This window comes from Peromyscus eremicus, chromosome 5, assembly GCF_949786415.1.
Source record: "Peromyscus eremicus chromosome 5, PerEre_H2_v1, whole genome shotgun sequence".
NCBI classification, from domain to species: domain Eukaryota; kingdom Metazoa; phylum Chordata; class Mammalia; order Rodentia; family Cricetidae; genus Peromyscus; species Peromyscus eremicus.
In genome coordinates, this window is record NC_081420.1 from 89,270,471 (window position 1) to 89,285,260 (window position 14,790).

Sequence of the window (14,790 nt, forward strand, 5' to 3'; positions counted from 1 at the left end):
GCCTTGAATGCAACCCTTGCAGTTTCTGTAACCACCTTTTACATCCTATTGTAAAGGGACTCTTAAAATGACATAATAGGGCAACACTTAAACGAAAATTATTTCAATTTGAGGGACTTGATTTAAAGTTCAGTTTTCCTTTTGGTGGGGGCCGGTTTTATGTGTATTGACTTCCAGTAAAGAAGTATACATCACTCCTAATTAACTTTTAAACACTGCCAAGTCTTTGGCGTTTATTAAGTAGACCCAGAAAAATAGAGCATCTCTTCTCTAGAAGTCCAGCCATTGACTGAGATAAACAAGGCACCTAGCGATAAGAATTGCCACACTTAGAGCCTTCTGGAATACCGGATTGCTTGTGGGATGTTGAAAGGGAGAACAATTGGTTATGTTGGACAAGCACAAGGATTAGTGTTCTCAATTTGCCTCACTCACTCACTGAGCATATGTTATGGATCTGGCTTTGACAACCCAATCATGAGGAATAATTGCCATCATCACGGCACTTAAACATTTCAGTCATTGTTCTAAGTGTTTTTCAGGTACCTCATTCTGTTACCATGGCACCCGAATGAGGCTGAGGCTCTGATGAACCCATTTCACAGCCAAGGAAACAAGAGCAGAGGGCACATTCAGTGTTTGGATTCTTGCCAAATTTGGCCACATCATTTTTTTAGTGCGTCGGCCTGGTGCTAATCCCTGAGCTCAGGGGCTTAGAATGGAGATGGACCCAAGCACAAAAAAGACATAGTTGACATTTACTGGAGAAGATTGAGCGAGGCTATCCATAAGATAAAGGTAGAGGGAAAGAACAAACTGGGCAGAGAGGCCTTCAGAGAGGCATTCCCAAAGAAGAGCCATCTAAGGTTGGCCTGAAGTATCTGTGTGTTAGCCAGAGTGCTAGTGCTGGCCAATGAGCATCTGAGATCGTACCGGAAGTGACAGGACAGAGTCTGAAAAGAAAGGCAGCCACTGTGAAGGAGTAGGGAGGCTTGGTTCACCCACGGACACACAGTAGTTTGCTATTAGGGGAGGCAAGTTTCAATGAAGGAGTGACGAGAGAGGACCCTCATTCTATTCATTCATTCATTTATTAAAAACACACAGCCTAAGGACTGACTGTGTGGCAGGCACTTGCTAGGTGCTCAGGGAAGGAGAATGGCTGCATAGAAGGAAGAAAAGCCAGAGGGAGAGTGGAGCGGAGACAGGAGAAGCCTGAGAGGGGGAGGGGCAGAGGAATGGTGAGAGGAAGAAAGCAAGGTGGGAAGAGGCTGTGTTCTCACAGACCTCAGGGAGTTTGCAACTGCAGAACAGAGCCAGGCATTGATCTTGGAAGCAGGGGAAAACATACCATGAGTGGGGAGGGAAGACAGAAAGGAGAGGTACTTGTGTTAGGAGGGGGGCTGCTTTGTGTGTGTGTGTGGGGGGGATCCTTCCTCAGAATAGGAGCAGGGGAGATGTTCAGAGATGACATCTCAGCAGGCGAAGCCGCTTGAAGGCAAGACGTAGTTGGATGGATAACAGAAGCTGCAGAACCACCCACGCTGTACTATGAGGGTCTTTTCAGAGCTGCATCTTCTTTAGCATCTACCAGGTGATGGCAGGTGAGTGGATCAGGTGGAGATACCAAAATGCTCAGATGATTTTGTACCTGAAGACATGCATAGCCTAGGAGTAGGTACCTTGGATTTGGGGTACAGTTTACAAGAAAGGAGATAGGGGTGGCTTCTGATGCACTGTGCATCCTTTGCCTTGTCATGAGGCCCTGTTGGAGCCCACCTAGGCTTCCTAGTGGCTTTACCCAGCAGGACTGCATAAGAGGATGATTGGGCCATGGGTCTGGGTACCACCTACACTTGGTTATATCTAGCAAGGGGGAGGTCTTCTGCCTTGCCCCTTGGCATTGTTATAAAAAGCCCTTTTGACTAAAGTTCTGGGCTGGTGGGTTTTGACCCAGGCCCTCCCAAAGCTATCCTGTGTTTCTGTCTTTCTTATCATCTAGGTATCTCTTTCTATCTAAATATTTCCTACTTCTTCCTGCTCAAGAGTACCCTGGCCGTAAAAGTGGGGGGTGGTCCCCTATAAGGCCCTAACCACCTGAACCAAGGCATCTATGTTCTACAAGTTCTCAGAAAACAGGCTCCTGGATTCTAGATGACCTAGGCATCGTCACTCCAATTTTCCAACCACGGTCAAAATAAATCCCTGCAGGTTTCTTGCTGTTACTTCTGCTCTGACTCCAGCAGGTTCCCTGCATCCTCCAAAGTCCTAAGACTGTAACTCATGAACTCAGAAAGAAAATGAACGGATAATAAGTAAGCAAACAGTGCAAGGACGTATTGGGAAAGGATGATTCTACTTTACATGCAAGCAAATATGTCTCATCATAAAGACTACAGCACAGAGATTTTTCCAGGTAATTCTCTGAAGCTCTGTGTACAAGGTGAACACACAAATATAAATGACTCAGTACAAATGCATGCACTAATGAATGCCTGCATGTGTGTGCAGATACACACACACACACACACACACACACACACACGCATTGCGCACACACACGCATGCACACACACATGCACACACACACGCACACACACACACACATGCGCGCACACACACACACACACACACGCACACGCAGAGGAATGGATATGTGAGCCTGATCATATCTGCTCCAAAGCAAGAGTCTTACCATCTTGAGTTGTCCCAGATTAGCCACCAGCTCCTGGAAATCTCTATCAAGACATCTCAAGAGCCTCTAGCTCACTGTGCAAGGTCTTACTAATATCTTGCTTATCTACTTCTGTCCTACCCAGCCCCATTTATCTCCATCTTCCAGACCAGAATCTTCCAGACACACATCTTCCAGGCACACACTACAACCACCACCACCACCACCACCACCACTCTGATGTTCTCCATCTCTTCTTGATCAGGCAGTGAGAGACAGACAGTTAACGACAGGAAGGTACAGTTTGGTTCAGGCTCATTTTCGTGGTTTGGTCTTATTGTCACCTTCTGCAGCTGGCAAACTGGTTTGTGCCTGGGTGGTTAACCTCTCCACTCACACAATAACTCACAGCCCATCAAAAGACTGGAGATTAAACTGTCTTGGCCAACTCAGCTCTAAGGTGAACTTACATAGCTCATCGAGTATTAGATTCTAGGAAGCCCACTAAAGAACTAGAAATAGCTTTATAATTGAGCTACTAACAAGCCAAAGTCTGGAGATAGGGGTTTCTATTGGACATGATGTCACATGGCCAGGAGAAAGAAGAGAAATACAGTCTTCCATCAAAGGACAGATGTTTCTCACAGCTGAACCTGGACTGTACTATAGTTTGTCTTAGAGAATCTTTATATCTTTAAATATTGATGAATTTTTCTCTCTTGACAATTTACATTTGTGCTTTTCAAAATATGGAACCAGGAACCTAGCCACTATGGTCTCTCTAGTTTGGGTTTCACTGGACGCCATACCTATCACCGTGAGACCCCAGCTTTCTGTGAACCTCATTTACTGCCTCTGCCACATCCCAGTCTCTGGCTCCATCTTACAGCCTCAATCAATAAATTCAGATGAAGCTCTTCATCTGTCCTCTAGAGGTGCCAATCAAACTCTGTTGACCCTCTCTTGCTTGAGGTCATCTGCTACGCCCAGCGGGAAGCCACGGAGCTGTGGGTTCCTGCTCTTAACCTTATTTCCTGTTCTTATCCTTATTTCTTTCAGAGCACGGCGTGACTTGTCCAAGGTAAGAGGAGTGGATATGTGAGCCTGATCATATCTGCTCCAAAGCAAGAGTCTTACCATCTTGAGTTGTCCCAGATTAGCCACCAGCTCCTGGAAATCTCTATCAAGACATCTCAAGAGCCTCTAGCTCACTGTGTAAGGTCTTACTAATATCTTGCTTATCTACTTCTGTCCTACCCAGCCCCATTTATCTCCATCTTCCAGACCGGAATCTTCCAGACACACATCTTGACCCATTCTTCCTTCAAGCCACACTTTGAACATCTGGTTTCCTCCACTGCTTCTATGCAGTTGTAAGCCATGGGCAGTGGCGACACCTAGCCGGAGTAGTATTCTGCCAGCAGAGTATCAGGGGATGTGTGTTTGGATGGGGGAGCCAAGATTTCAATCTCCTTCTTGTCAATTTCAGGTTACAGTTCTTGGCTGAGTCCTCACGTGTGCATATGGTAGGGGAATAACATGACCAACCTCACAGGGAGAGTGTAGAGACGAGAAAAAAAAATCCATTAAAACATATGTTGAGGTTCACACCCCTTAGAAGGTTCCATGAAGTAGGTTCGTGAAAAGAATAGTGGCCAGGATTTTAACCATTCATTCTTTGCTCTACTTGAGTCAACACTTCCAAAGCTTTTCACTGTGTCTGTTCCTCTGTCAAGGATCTACAAAGATCCCTGTTGCTTTTACATGAGTCTAACATCCTTCTTTCTGCTTCCCCACTTTTCCTGTGATTTTCACTCAGTACCACCCCTCCTGCCTCCTCCAGCCCCAAATTCAGAATGCTGAAATGTTGGGTTCCCACTTCAATGGGGAGTACAGGGTGTGCCGGCTAAGCCTGAGGGGACGAACTTGCCTCTGATAGCTGTGACTGCAATGCTCCTAGCTGAGTGACAGGATCAGTCTCAGACTCCTGGGGAGAGATGGAAGCAAGGTGCGCTGGTGGAGCAGTGCTGAACGTGAGCTAGGATTCTCATGTTCTGCTAGTTTCAGCCAAGGGAACGGGGGGGGGGGGAGGTGTCAGAAAAGTACTGAATAGGACCCTGTGGCATTGCAGTCTAGATCATAGCTCCTTCTTCACATTGTCATCACTGTCCCTGTGGAATGTGACCTTTGTGTACATGCTCAATTCCTGACTGTGAGGAGATTGCTTCTCCACCCTGGTCAGAACAGCGGAGTGAGAGCTGACCCTCAGCTACATCCGTGATCGACGTGCTGTGTATTAGGACAAGGGACACCATATTGCATCTCAGACTCCTCACCCATGAGGTGTAGATGATGTTGTGTTCTACCCTTGGCCTGCTGTGGGATGTAAGGAGTGAACAGGGCAGGGGAGGGCTGAGCTCCCAGCACATTACATAAGCATCAGCATTGGTCATTACTGTAGCCCCAGTTAAATGCTAACAGTTACTGCTGCATATATTGTCTCATTTGATCCTCATGAAGACCCTGGGAGGTCCATTACCATCTCTTCTTTATGGATGATAAACTCAAACTAAATGGAGGCTTGGGAGGCACAGCAATTTACCCAAGGTCAAAGAGCTAAGGAGAGATACATCCTGTAGGCAATTAGTCATTTCCCTCAGGAGGTATGACCTCATGGCACATTCCTCACTCTCCAAAGGGATTATCCTTCAAGGGACAGCTCAGGCCAGGATAGGGCAGCACCCAAAAGAGGCCAGAGGCACGGGCTAAGCAGTCAGAATGGCTAGGCACAGATCTCACCAGTAACATTGAGTGACCTTGGACTAGTCTTTCGGTCTTCATAGACCCTCCTCAGTAAGATGGGGATAGTAGCAAGTGCCTCACACTTGATGTATTACATGAGCCAACAATGATAGCACATGAGAAAGGGACCCAGGACACAAAGAGCCCAGGCTTCTTGACCTCTCCCTTCTCCAGGGGCACACAGCGTCCCTCACTTTCACATCCCTGAAACAGCATCCCTACATGGCATCATTTTCCCTTCCCATAGGACACTAGGGCAATTCATGCAGAGTTATAGTGTGAATATGAAATGTCCCTCCCAGGTCCATATGTTGACTACTTGGTCACCAGCTGGTGATGCTATTTCAGAATTTTCTGGATTCATTAGGAAGTGAGAACTAATTGGAGGAAGTAGGCCACTAGGGGCATGCCTTTGATGGTTCTGCCTTGTCCCCCGCCCTATCTCTTCTGTATCTCATATTCCATATGCTGCCATAGCCAAGATGCTCTCACCTCACCATAGGCCCAGGATCAGCCAAGCCAAACTATCTGCAGTGAGATCTCTGAAGCAGTGACCCTAAGTTAACCTTCCCTCCTTTACATTGTTCTTATGGGTACTTTAGTTACAGTAAGTTACAAGACTCCTACTTACTGATAACCTCCTGTAGCCTCACCCTGGCCAGTCACACACACTAGTGCCTTTTAAAACACTGACTCAGGGCTGGTGAGATGTCACCCTGCCTGCCATGTGAGCATGACGAAGACCTCAGGTCCCATCTCCAGGACCCACAGCAGAAGGTATCACTGCCTGTCTGTATCCTTGGAGGCGGGAGGGTCCCTGGAGCTCACAAGCCAGCTAGTCTAGCTAAACCGCTAAAGCTTTACAATCAGGGAGAAACCAGCCTGTCTCAAAAAATAAGATGGAGAGTGATGAGTCTCAGGTATATGTGTGCATAGACATCCCCACGCATGTGTGGGCATACCTACACAAACACACATGCACACACACATGCACATATACGCACACATACATGCACACACACACACACATGCACACACACACACACACACACACACACACACACACACACACAATGCTCTGACTCTCTCCAGAAGGACCATTTTTGCTATTTGTTTTGTTTTTCCTTTCCCCTTTCCCTTTTTGAGAATTTGTATTTAAACTTCATAAAATTATCATGGCTCCAGGACCCTGTTCTAACGGAATGTGGTCCACTAAATGCCATAGCAACCCCCAATTGCATTACAGGAAGCAAACAATCTCAGCTAAGCTTTGTCCACGGTTCCTTTCAACAGTGGCAAATGGGAACTACCCGGGGCTTGGAGGAGCTGTGCTGCTGTGAGGCATGCCTGGGTCCTCAAGAGACCCAAATGTCATGGCTAAATCTCTTGGCCATGAACTCCAGTCTCTCTGTCCTCCGAGGGAAACCTTGTTCTGAGAAATATCCAGAAACGGCCCCTGCCGTCTTTTGAGCAAACATTGTGGCATTCTTTATTTACTATAAATATGAACCATTAATCACCGCAAACAATGTCCATTAGAACCATCCAGTCCCTTGTGTAATCATCCCCTCTCTTGATCTTCATACCATTTACAGGCTCCTAAGAAGCCTTTTTTTTGTTGCACAGTCTGGCAGTTCTGTTGTTTGAGTTATTTGCCAAGTTGCTCTATCACACGTCAGTGAGATGCTGTGAAAACAGCACCAGCTAATGCAAGAAACAGGCTTGCTTTTGTGTGTGGATGAGTTTCCACACTGGTGAGTCTAGTCACCAATGTCCTACTGTCTTTAAAAAGACCAGTGACACCGTTGTTCTGCTAGACAATGGGCATGCTGTCAAATGCCTTCTAAATATTTACGTTTATAGTTTCGGTTTGCTCTCAGCCTTGGTCAGAGGAGCTTCTTTGTGTGGTGGGCATCAGTCCCTGCAGACTCCTAACTGGACATCTCTTCAGCCCCAACTCCAAGGCTCTGAGAACATTGTGGAAGAGGGGACAGAAAGAAAGACAGAGCCAGAGGATGGGGAGGGGTGCTATAAAATGACGTCCTTTGCACTCATGGTGGCTGTGACTGCCTGCACAAGACTGAGCCTGTCAACATGCCATCATGGATGGGGAAGGGGCTCATGAAGGCTGCTGAGAGAAGGGGAATCCCTTTTCTCCAGTGACTTCCCTACTCGTAAGGGGCCCTTGATCAAGTCAATAACCCCAACCCCCAAGTCTATGCTCAGGCCAGCAACCCAGATTAAAGTCAGTGGGTCACGAAGAAAAAGATGGGAAAGAAAAACAGGGGGACTTGTTTAAAAAGAAAAGGTGCAGAATGACTGAGAGGGAGTAAAAGAGTAATAGGGTTGACTGTGATCAAAACATCCTGTATACAGTATGAAATTATTAAATGAGAGGTAAAATAAAGTATGAGTAGTATCATCGACTCTTGCTCGTGTGTGTGGTGGGGGGATGGAGAGAGAGATGGAGAGAAAGGGAGACTGTGGGGTGAAGGAGGGAGGAAGAGAGAGACTGTGTGTGTGTATTTTCAATCTCCTCTTAACTTGCAGACTCACAAACCAAAAGGGGAATCATGGAGTTTGTTCTGTCCAGACACAGTAAATAGAGGCCATCCTCAGAAATATCTATACATGATCAATTGACAGTTATTTCTACAAGTGCTGCATTGGGAAAGATACTCTGGTGCAGCCAGGGACACTAAGCCACATCTGGCGTGAGCGTGGTGACAGGAGTGCCGCAGTACAGGGGCCACTTGTGAGCCATCCCAGCCTGTGTCACCCTTGAGTCTGCACACAGAGGGGTTAGAGTGCTCTCCTAAGACCGTGGAGACAACGTCGGCACGAAGCCACCACTCGTGGCCAGTTGTGCTTTCTCAGCTCCCAGCTGTGACACCATTCTCCCTCCACCATGGACCTCAACTGCAGACAAGGCAGGGGTGTGAAGAGCACCAGATGGAGACTCAGTGAGGGTCACAGGCTTCCCAGAGAGGAGAACCAGGGCAGCCAGCAGGAGGAAAGGCTATCCACGCCTAACTAGGGATACCACCACTGTCGCTGCCATTGGTTTAGGGGAGTCAGCCAGAGTGTCTTTGAAAAGTTTGGATGAAGACACCAGAGTCAAAGGGCCCCTAGAGAAGGAAGAACCAGCTGCAGATTATAACCAAAGGACCCTGCCTGACACAATTATTATGCTTACATCAGAGTTGTATACATATGTGTGAGAGTTGGAGACTTGCATATGAGTATCTGGAAGGGAATGAGTGTCAATTCGTAGCAAAAAAAGCCATTCAGTGGGGAGTGGTCACCTTGCTATACAGCTCTATGAGCCACTATGCTCTTGGTATGCCAAATCCCCATCCCTCTTTCTCTGATAATAGCACTTTCATTAATTTTTGAGTAAATATTGTCTTTCACTCCTAGTCCATGAGTTGGCAGTTGGAAACATCACCAGGAAAAGACATGCAACCAACCAGAGTGTCACAAATGATTACAGGGCCTACTCCCAGGGATGGTCATGTGGTGTAATTAGAGCCAATGAGATTTAATCACAAGCTTCAGATGGTGTCACCAGGAAAAGATAAAATCAGGTGACTTCAGCCTGGAAAATGAAGTGGACTTGTCAGGGAGCCTCCACACTGGGATAACCACAAGTAGAGCCAATGAACAAGGTGGAAACAGAAGATAAACACATGATGTCCTTGTCTAGATACCAGTGCATAGCCATGTGTGGTGGAGAAGGAAGTCTAAAAATGCAGTCATTGGTTACATGAACCACTGCATTCCCTCTGCCTTCTCCTGTACCTTTCATTTTTGAGTTGGCTTTTCGTCACTCAAAGCAATGATAACAACAACAGAAAGGTTCTTGACCAACATGATAAATGCTCATGTCCCACATGACACTGAATCCAACATTGCTCTTGCAACTCACACCAAGCAGTCAGGTTACCTGCAAGGAGCCCTGGATGTCCTTCCCCCCGACAATCATGAGTTCTGCCATGTCTTCGGCGTGAGGCGTCCTGGCATGGACAAACAGGGTCCTGCCCACTGCAGTTATGTTTCTGAGAGCAACCAAGGTGCCATCACTGTTCACCTTGAAGTGCGGGCTTGAGACCTCATAGTGCAGCTTCTCATTACCCTTGCAGTCACTGAAGGTCACTGAGGAAAGAAAAGAAAGAGTGGGATGAGGGTGAGTATGTTGGACGGCTTGACACTTGAGATGCTGGTGATCTTTTAAACATGGATGAATGAGTGTGCCACTTCTCCACCAAGCTACCCTCTACCCTGACCCAAGCCACTTGTCTCAGAGTGACTTGGACCATGCTGATGGAGTTCACACAATCAAGACACAACCGTGGGCTTGGGATGCAGCTCAGCTGGAAGAGTGTAACATACACAATGCCCTATTTGGTCTCCAGCAATGTATAAACCGGGCATGGAGATAGGTGCCTATAAGCCCAGCACTTGGAAGGTAGAGGCAGGAGGATCAGAAAAAAAAAATCATCTTTGACTATATAAGTTTGAGACTACCCTGGGCTACATGAGATCATCTCAAAGAGGAAAACATGGGAAGGTCCAGCCTTGATCAACTTTTAGTTTCTAGGAAGTTCTCAGCATTGTTGAGGCTGAGCAATAGGGCAGGTCCTGCCCCCAAGGATTGCAAATGAAGGAGGGTCAGATATGGCAGAGAATGTTTGAAGGAAGTGACCTGCTTTTGCAATGTGTGACTCTTTAAGCAGAACCACAACAAACAGAAGCTTCAAAGATGGCGCTAAAGAGACAATATCTGAGCTGGAACTTGAAACTGGGTAGACCAGCAGGCCCTGCAGGAGGTGGAGGGCATTGCAGCATTTAAGTATATTCAAAGATATGAGGAGTGTCCATGGAGGTGGGGAGGTAAGTCACAAAATGAATCTGAGGAAGGAGGAGAGCCAGGGGCACTTATGAGAGCTGAACTGGAAATGGGTGAGAGATGTTGACGAGTGGAAGGGAGTTCTGGAAATGTCTTTCTGAAACAAGCAAAAAAGCCAATAAACTGGGGTGTTTCTTGGGAGCTGTCCACTGTCCTACAGTGTGGACTGTCAGAGCAGTACATATGTGTTCTGGTTCTAGTGGAGAACAGGGTTCAGAATCACACAAGAGCCCTTTGAAGTCCTAGAGATATCATCATAGACATGAGCTCTAGAAAGTGATTTGGAGATGGGCAAGAAGAAAAGCCAAGGAAATAAGTTAGCTTTTTATGTGCTAAGGACATGTAGTGATGACAGAGGCAGAAGTTCTGGGCACATGGGGAATGGGCTGACAAGGTCATGATTTAGTTATGCGTAAAAAAAAATAGTAGAGACATTAAGCCCTTGGATGAGCCACCTGGGTCCTCCACAATGTCACCAGTGGTGGCCGATGACAATGATCATGCTTCCCTTTGGGGTGCCTCTACCATGCCCATCATTCCACCATTCTTGCTCTCTCCATGTGTTCTATATCTATTTGTCTGTCTCCCTTCTGCTACTGATTTTGAGGTTCCTTGTAGGTAAGCATAGAATAATACTACACTTGTAGCTTCTTATTCTTGAAGATTTATTTTTCATTTGTATGCCTGTATGTAGGTATGCCATATGAGTGTAAGTGCCAGTGGAGACCAGAAGAGGGCGTTAGATCTCCTCCTAGGACTGGAGTTACAGTTAGATGTGTGTTGCCCAGTGGAGGTGCCAGAAACCGAACTACAGTCCCCCAGATGAACAGTGTTTTATTTTCTAAGACCCCAGTGCATCCTGGAAGCCCTGGCTAGAACTAAATATATAGCATGTTTATTCCTATACACACATATGCTTATGATAAAGTTTAATGGATAAAGTATGCACAGTAAGAGATTAATAACAATAATGAGCAATAAAAAGAGCAATTATAACACTATTCTGTAATAAAAGCTGTGTGGATAGAATCCAAACCACTCTATTGATCCTAATCACGATATCATATTCCAGCAGTTGGCTGTACTAGGTTTATTTAGTCTACTAACAATAAACATTGGAATTCTTTCTCTCTCTCTTTCCTCATTCTCCCTCCTCCCCTGCTCTCTATCTCCTGCATTTCTCTCTTCTCTCTCTCCCTTTCCTTCTCTCTTCTTACTCTCTATTTCTGTCTGTCTCACTACGTGTGTGTTTCTCTTTCTTTGACTCTGTCAGTCTCCCCATGTCTCTGTGTCTGTCATTGTCAGTCAGTCAGTCTGTCTGTCTGTCTGTGAAATTTTGCACTTAACACTTTTAGATGACAGCTGAGTGCAGGTGACTAAAGCCTGTGAAAGCAAAACCACCAACAAGGAGCATGGCCACCCGTTTTCGGTGCTCTACCTGACAGCCTTGCCTGCTTCACCGATCTGTGTGATGGGACACAGAACACACAACTCAATGCATCATCTACATGATGCAGATCATGACACAGAATTTGACTGGTCCCCTCCTTTACTGGGTAAAATGGCTCCCCTCCTCCCTAGAGGCCACATCACCATCAACAATGAAACCAGAGTCCATACCATACATAGTATTTGCTGAGTAGAAACCACCTTTGTGCTTGAATTCCTTCATTCAACATGACTTTGTGGGGTTCATCCATGGGGTAGTTTATCCAAATCACTACTTAGCAATCACTCAAGACTATACTGATATCATAGTAATAAATTAACTAAAGACTCTCCTGGATCATAGTCTAGGATGTAGCTGTTTTAATTCTGCTATCAATAAGCACTGGGACTATTCTCAGCTTAGGTCTCTTAAAATGTTACTACAGGGAACTTTGCCCTCTATGTTTCTTGGAGACAATGTCGACTTGGGTCCTAGAGTACTGGTAAAGCCATGAAAGATTAGATGGGCTGATGCAATCTTGCTCTTTCAAGAAGATGGTGCTTATGACAACCATCACATTAGCTGGCTAACATGACAGCTGGCATGGACAGAACACTCCTCCACACAAGGTCCAGAGCTAAGCATTTACCCATATTGTCTCATCTTCACAAAAAAGAAGAAACCACCACTCTGATCCCCTCTACCTGGAAGTGTCTAGGTAAGGTCATTCTGGCTTGGAGAAAGGGCAAAGACCAGCAAACAGTTTGTAGATAAGAAATGGAGATAAGAACTCTGCTTCAAGACAGTGTCATCACTGCATAAGGACAATTCCCCAAAGAATAAAACCCTTCAGGGATCTGATCAGAACTGAATGTCAGAGCCCCTCAGCTTCCTGCTCAGTCCTGCTCCCATAGTCTCCCCCCCCCCCCCCAGCCGGGAAGTACACCGCATTCATTACCTCTTAGTCACAACATGCCATGGCTGGCTGATCTTGGTTGTCAACTTTACATCTGGAATCAACTCAAACCCAAACTGCTAGGCCAGGCAGGCCTATGAAGGATTTTCATGACTGGATCATTCAAGGTGGGAAAACACACCCTAAATCTGGGCCACACCTCCTGGTGGCAGCCCACCTAAAAAGACAGGGAAGAAGGAAGCTTTTGCTTTTGACTTACTTGCCTTTACTCTTGCTGGAAAGTTCATCTACCCTGTTGCCTTGGCATTCCTTCACTGGTGTTAGAACCTACTTCTTCCAGGTTCCAATGTAGCCTGAAAACTAGCAGTATTCCAGGAATCTGCCAGCACCCCAGCACCAGACTGGAAATACTGAGACAACCAGACTTGTGGAGTGAAGGACAGGATTCTTGGCTTTCCATTGGGAGATAGGCATCATTGAAGTAGCCAAACCACAGCCTGTGAGCCAGTCTAATAAATATCCTTTTAATATATGTAATCACTCTGTCAGTTCTGTCGCTCTAGAGAACCCTGACTAACACACCCTGTGTTCAGGCTCCAGGGCCACCTTTACAAATGCTCAGGTAGACTTTGGTATCTGCAGTTCTCAAACTCTTGCTCCCCTCTTCTCTCCATCTTGGTCATCATGATTCCTCGGGATTACATGGCTTCAGTTCTTGGAGGTGGACTGTGCAGGGGCTGCTCACGGTCGTCAACACAGAGCTCACATCTACTGGGAGCAACATTCCCAAATGACAAGACCTGCAGAGACTCGTGGCCTCATTGCCAGAGTGAGGACTCTGTTCACAGCCCATGGACAGGATCAAAGCAGACCGTCTCAGTTGCGGAGGGATGGGGAAGGGAAGGGCAGACAGAGGACTGTGGGCATCCTGGATTCATATTGAACTTCCCCCTGTTCTTCCCCCTTCCCTTCTTATTTCCTTCCCTCCGCCTGCATCTTCCACAAATACTGAACAAGAGCCTGTATTGTGGGAGATGCTGACTTCATAGTGCTCACAAGAACCAGCAGTCCTTGAAATTTAATGAGGGACACAGATGTGAATCCAGCTTTCCTGTGAGTAACCGGGGAGCTACTTCAGGGAGACACGACTGCAACATGTGTAAAAGTCCTGTTGCACCGAGTGAGCTCGACACAAGCAAGGGAGACAGGCACAGAGGTTAAGGCATGAAGCAAGAAGCAGGGAGAGAGATGACTGGGCTTGGGGACTGCACCTGAAGAGCGTAAAAAGTCTTGGTCCTACGGGAATCCTTGAGCTTTTACACTGTGATAGTGCCTCCACCTGACTCTTCGGAGACCATGGCTTCTCAGTGCAGAATGATACATAGCCATCAAAGTCTTTCATGTCTAGGCTGTCTGTCAGCTCCTCCTGGACTCCATCACCATGCCTGGTACCTTCCCTACTTCTGCAGCTCCCCTGTTTACCTTTCCATGCATTGCTTTTATTACTGAGTCTGGCCAGGCCGAAGGTGCTTTGTGCTGTCTTCAACCTGGAAACTCCTAACTGTCCACCATGATTCGACTTGCTCTAGTTTCATATCTGCTGCTGGGGTAAAATACCCCAAACAAAAGCAACATTGGGGAGAGAATGTTTATTTGGCTCACCATTCCAGGTTACAGTCCACTGTTGTGGAAAAGTTGAGGCAGGAACTTAAAGCATCATGTCCACAGTCCAGAGAAGAGAGAGAATAAATGCAGGGATCCTTGCTTGCTCTGATGAGCTTTCTCTTCCCCTTCTATTCTGGGATGGTGCCACCCATAATGGAGCCTCCTAATTAACAGTCAAAACAATCCCCCACAGACCCATAGGCCACTTGACCTAGACAAGTCTTCATTAAGACTCGTCTTCCAAGTGATTCCAGGTACAGCTCAAACCAACCAATGTACAAATCAAACAACTAACTTTTCTACATACTCTGTTCTCACAGTTTTCTAATACAAGAACTACACACATCAAACCATGTACCATACCTTCTATCAATCATATCAATACATTTCTACTT

At 46.4% G+C, this 14,790-nt stretch overlaps 1 protein-coding gene across 1 annotated transcript in view; it reads right to left on the reverse strand.

Moving 5' to 3' along the window:
- The window catches only part of Cdh13 (cadherin 13), a 971,677-nt gene that overhangs the window by 596,930 nt on the left and 359,957 nt on the right, over window positions 1-14,790 (reverse strand). The window contains exon 3 of the mRNA XM_059263937.1: window positions 9,423-9,631. Within this exon, the coding sequence (XP_059119920.1) occupies window positions 9,423-9,631 (209 nt within the window). The remainder of the gene's footprint in view (window positions 1-9,422; window positions 9,632-14,790) is intronic.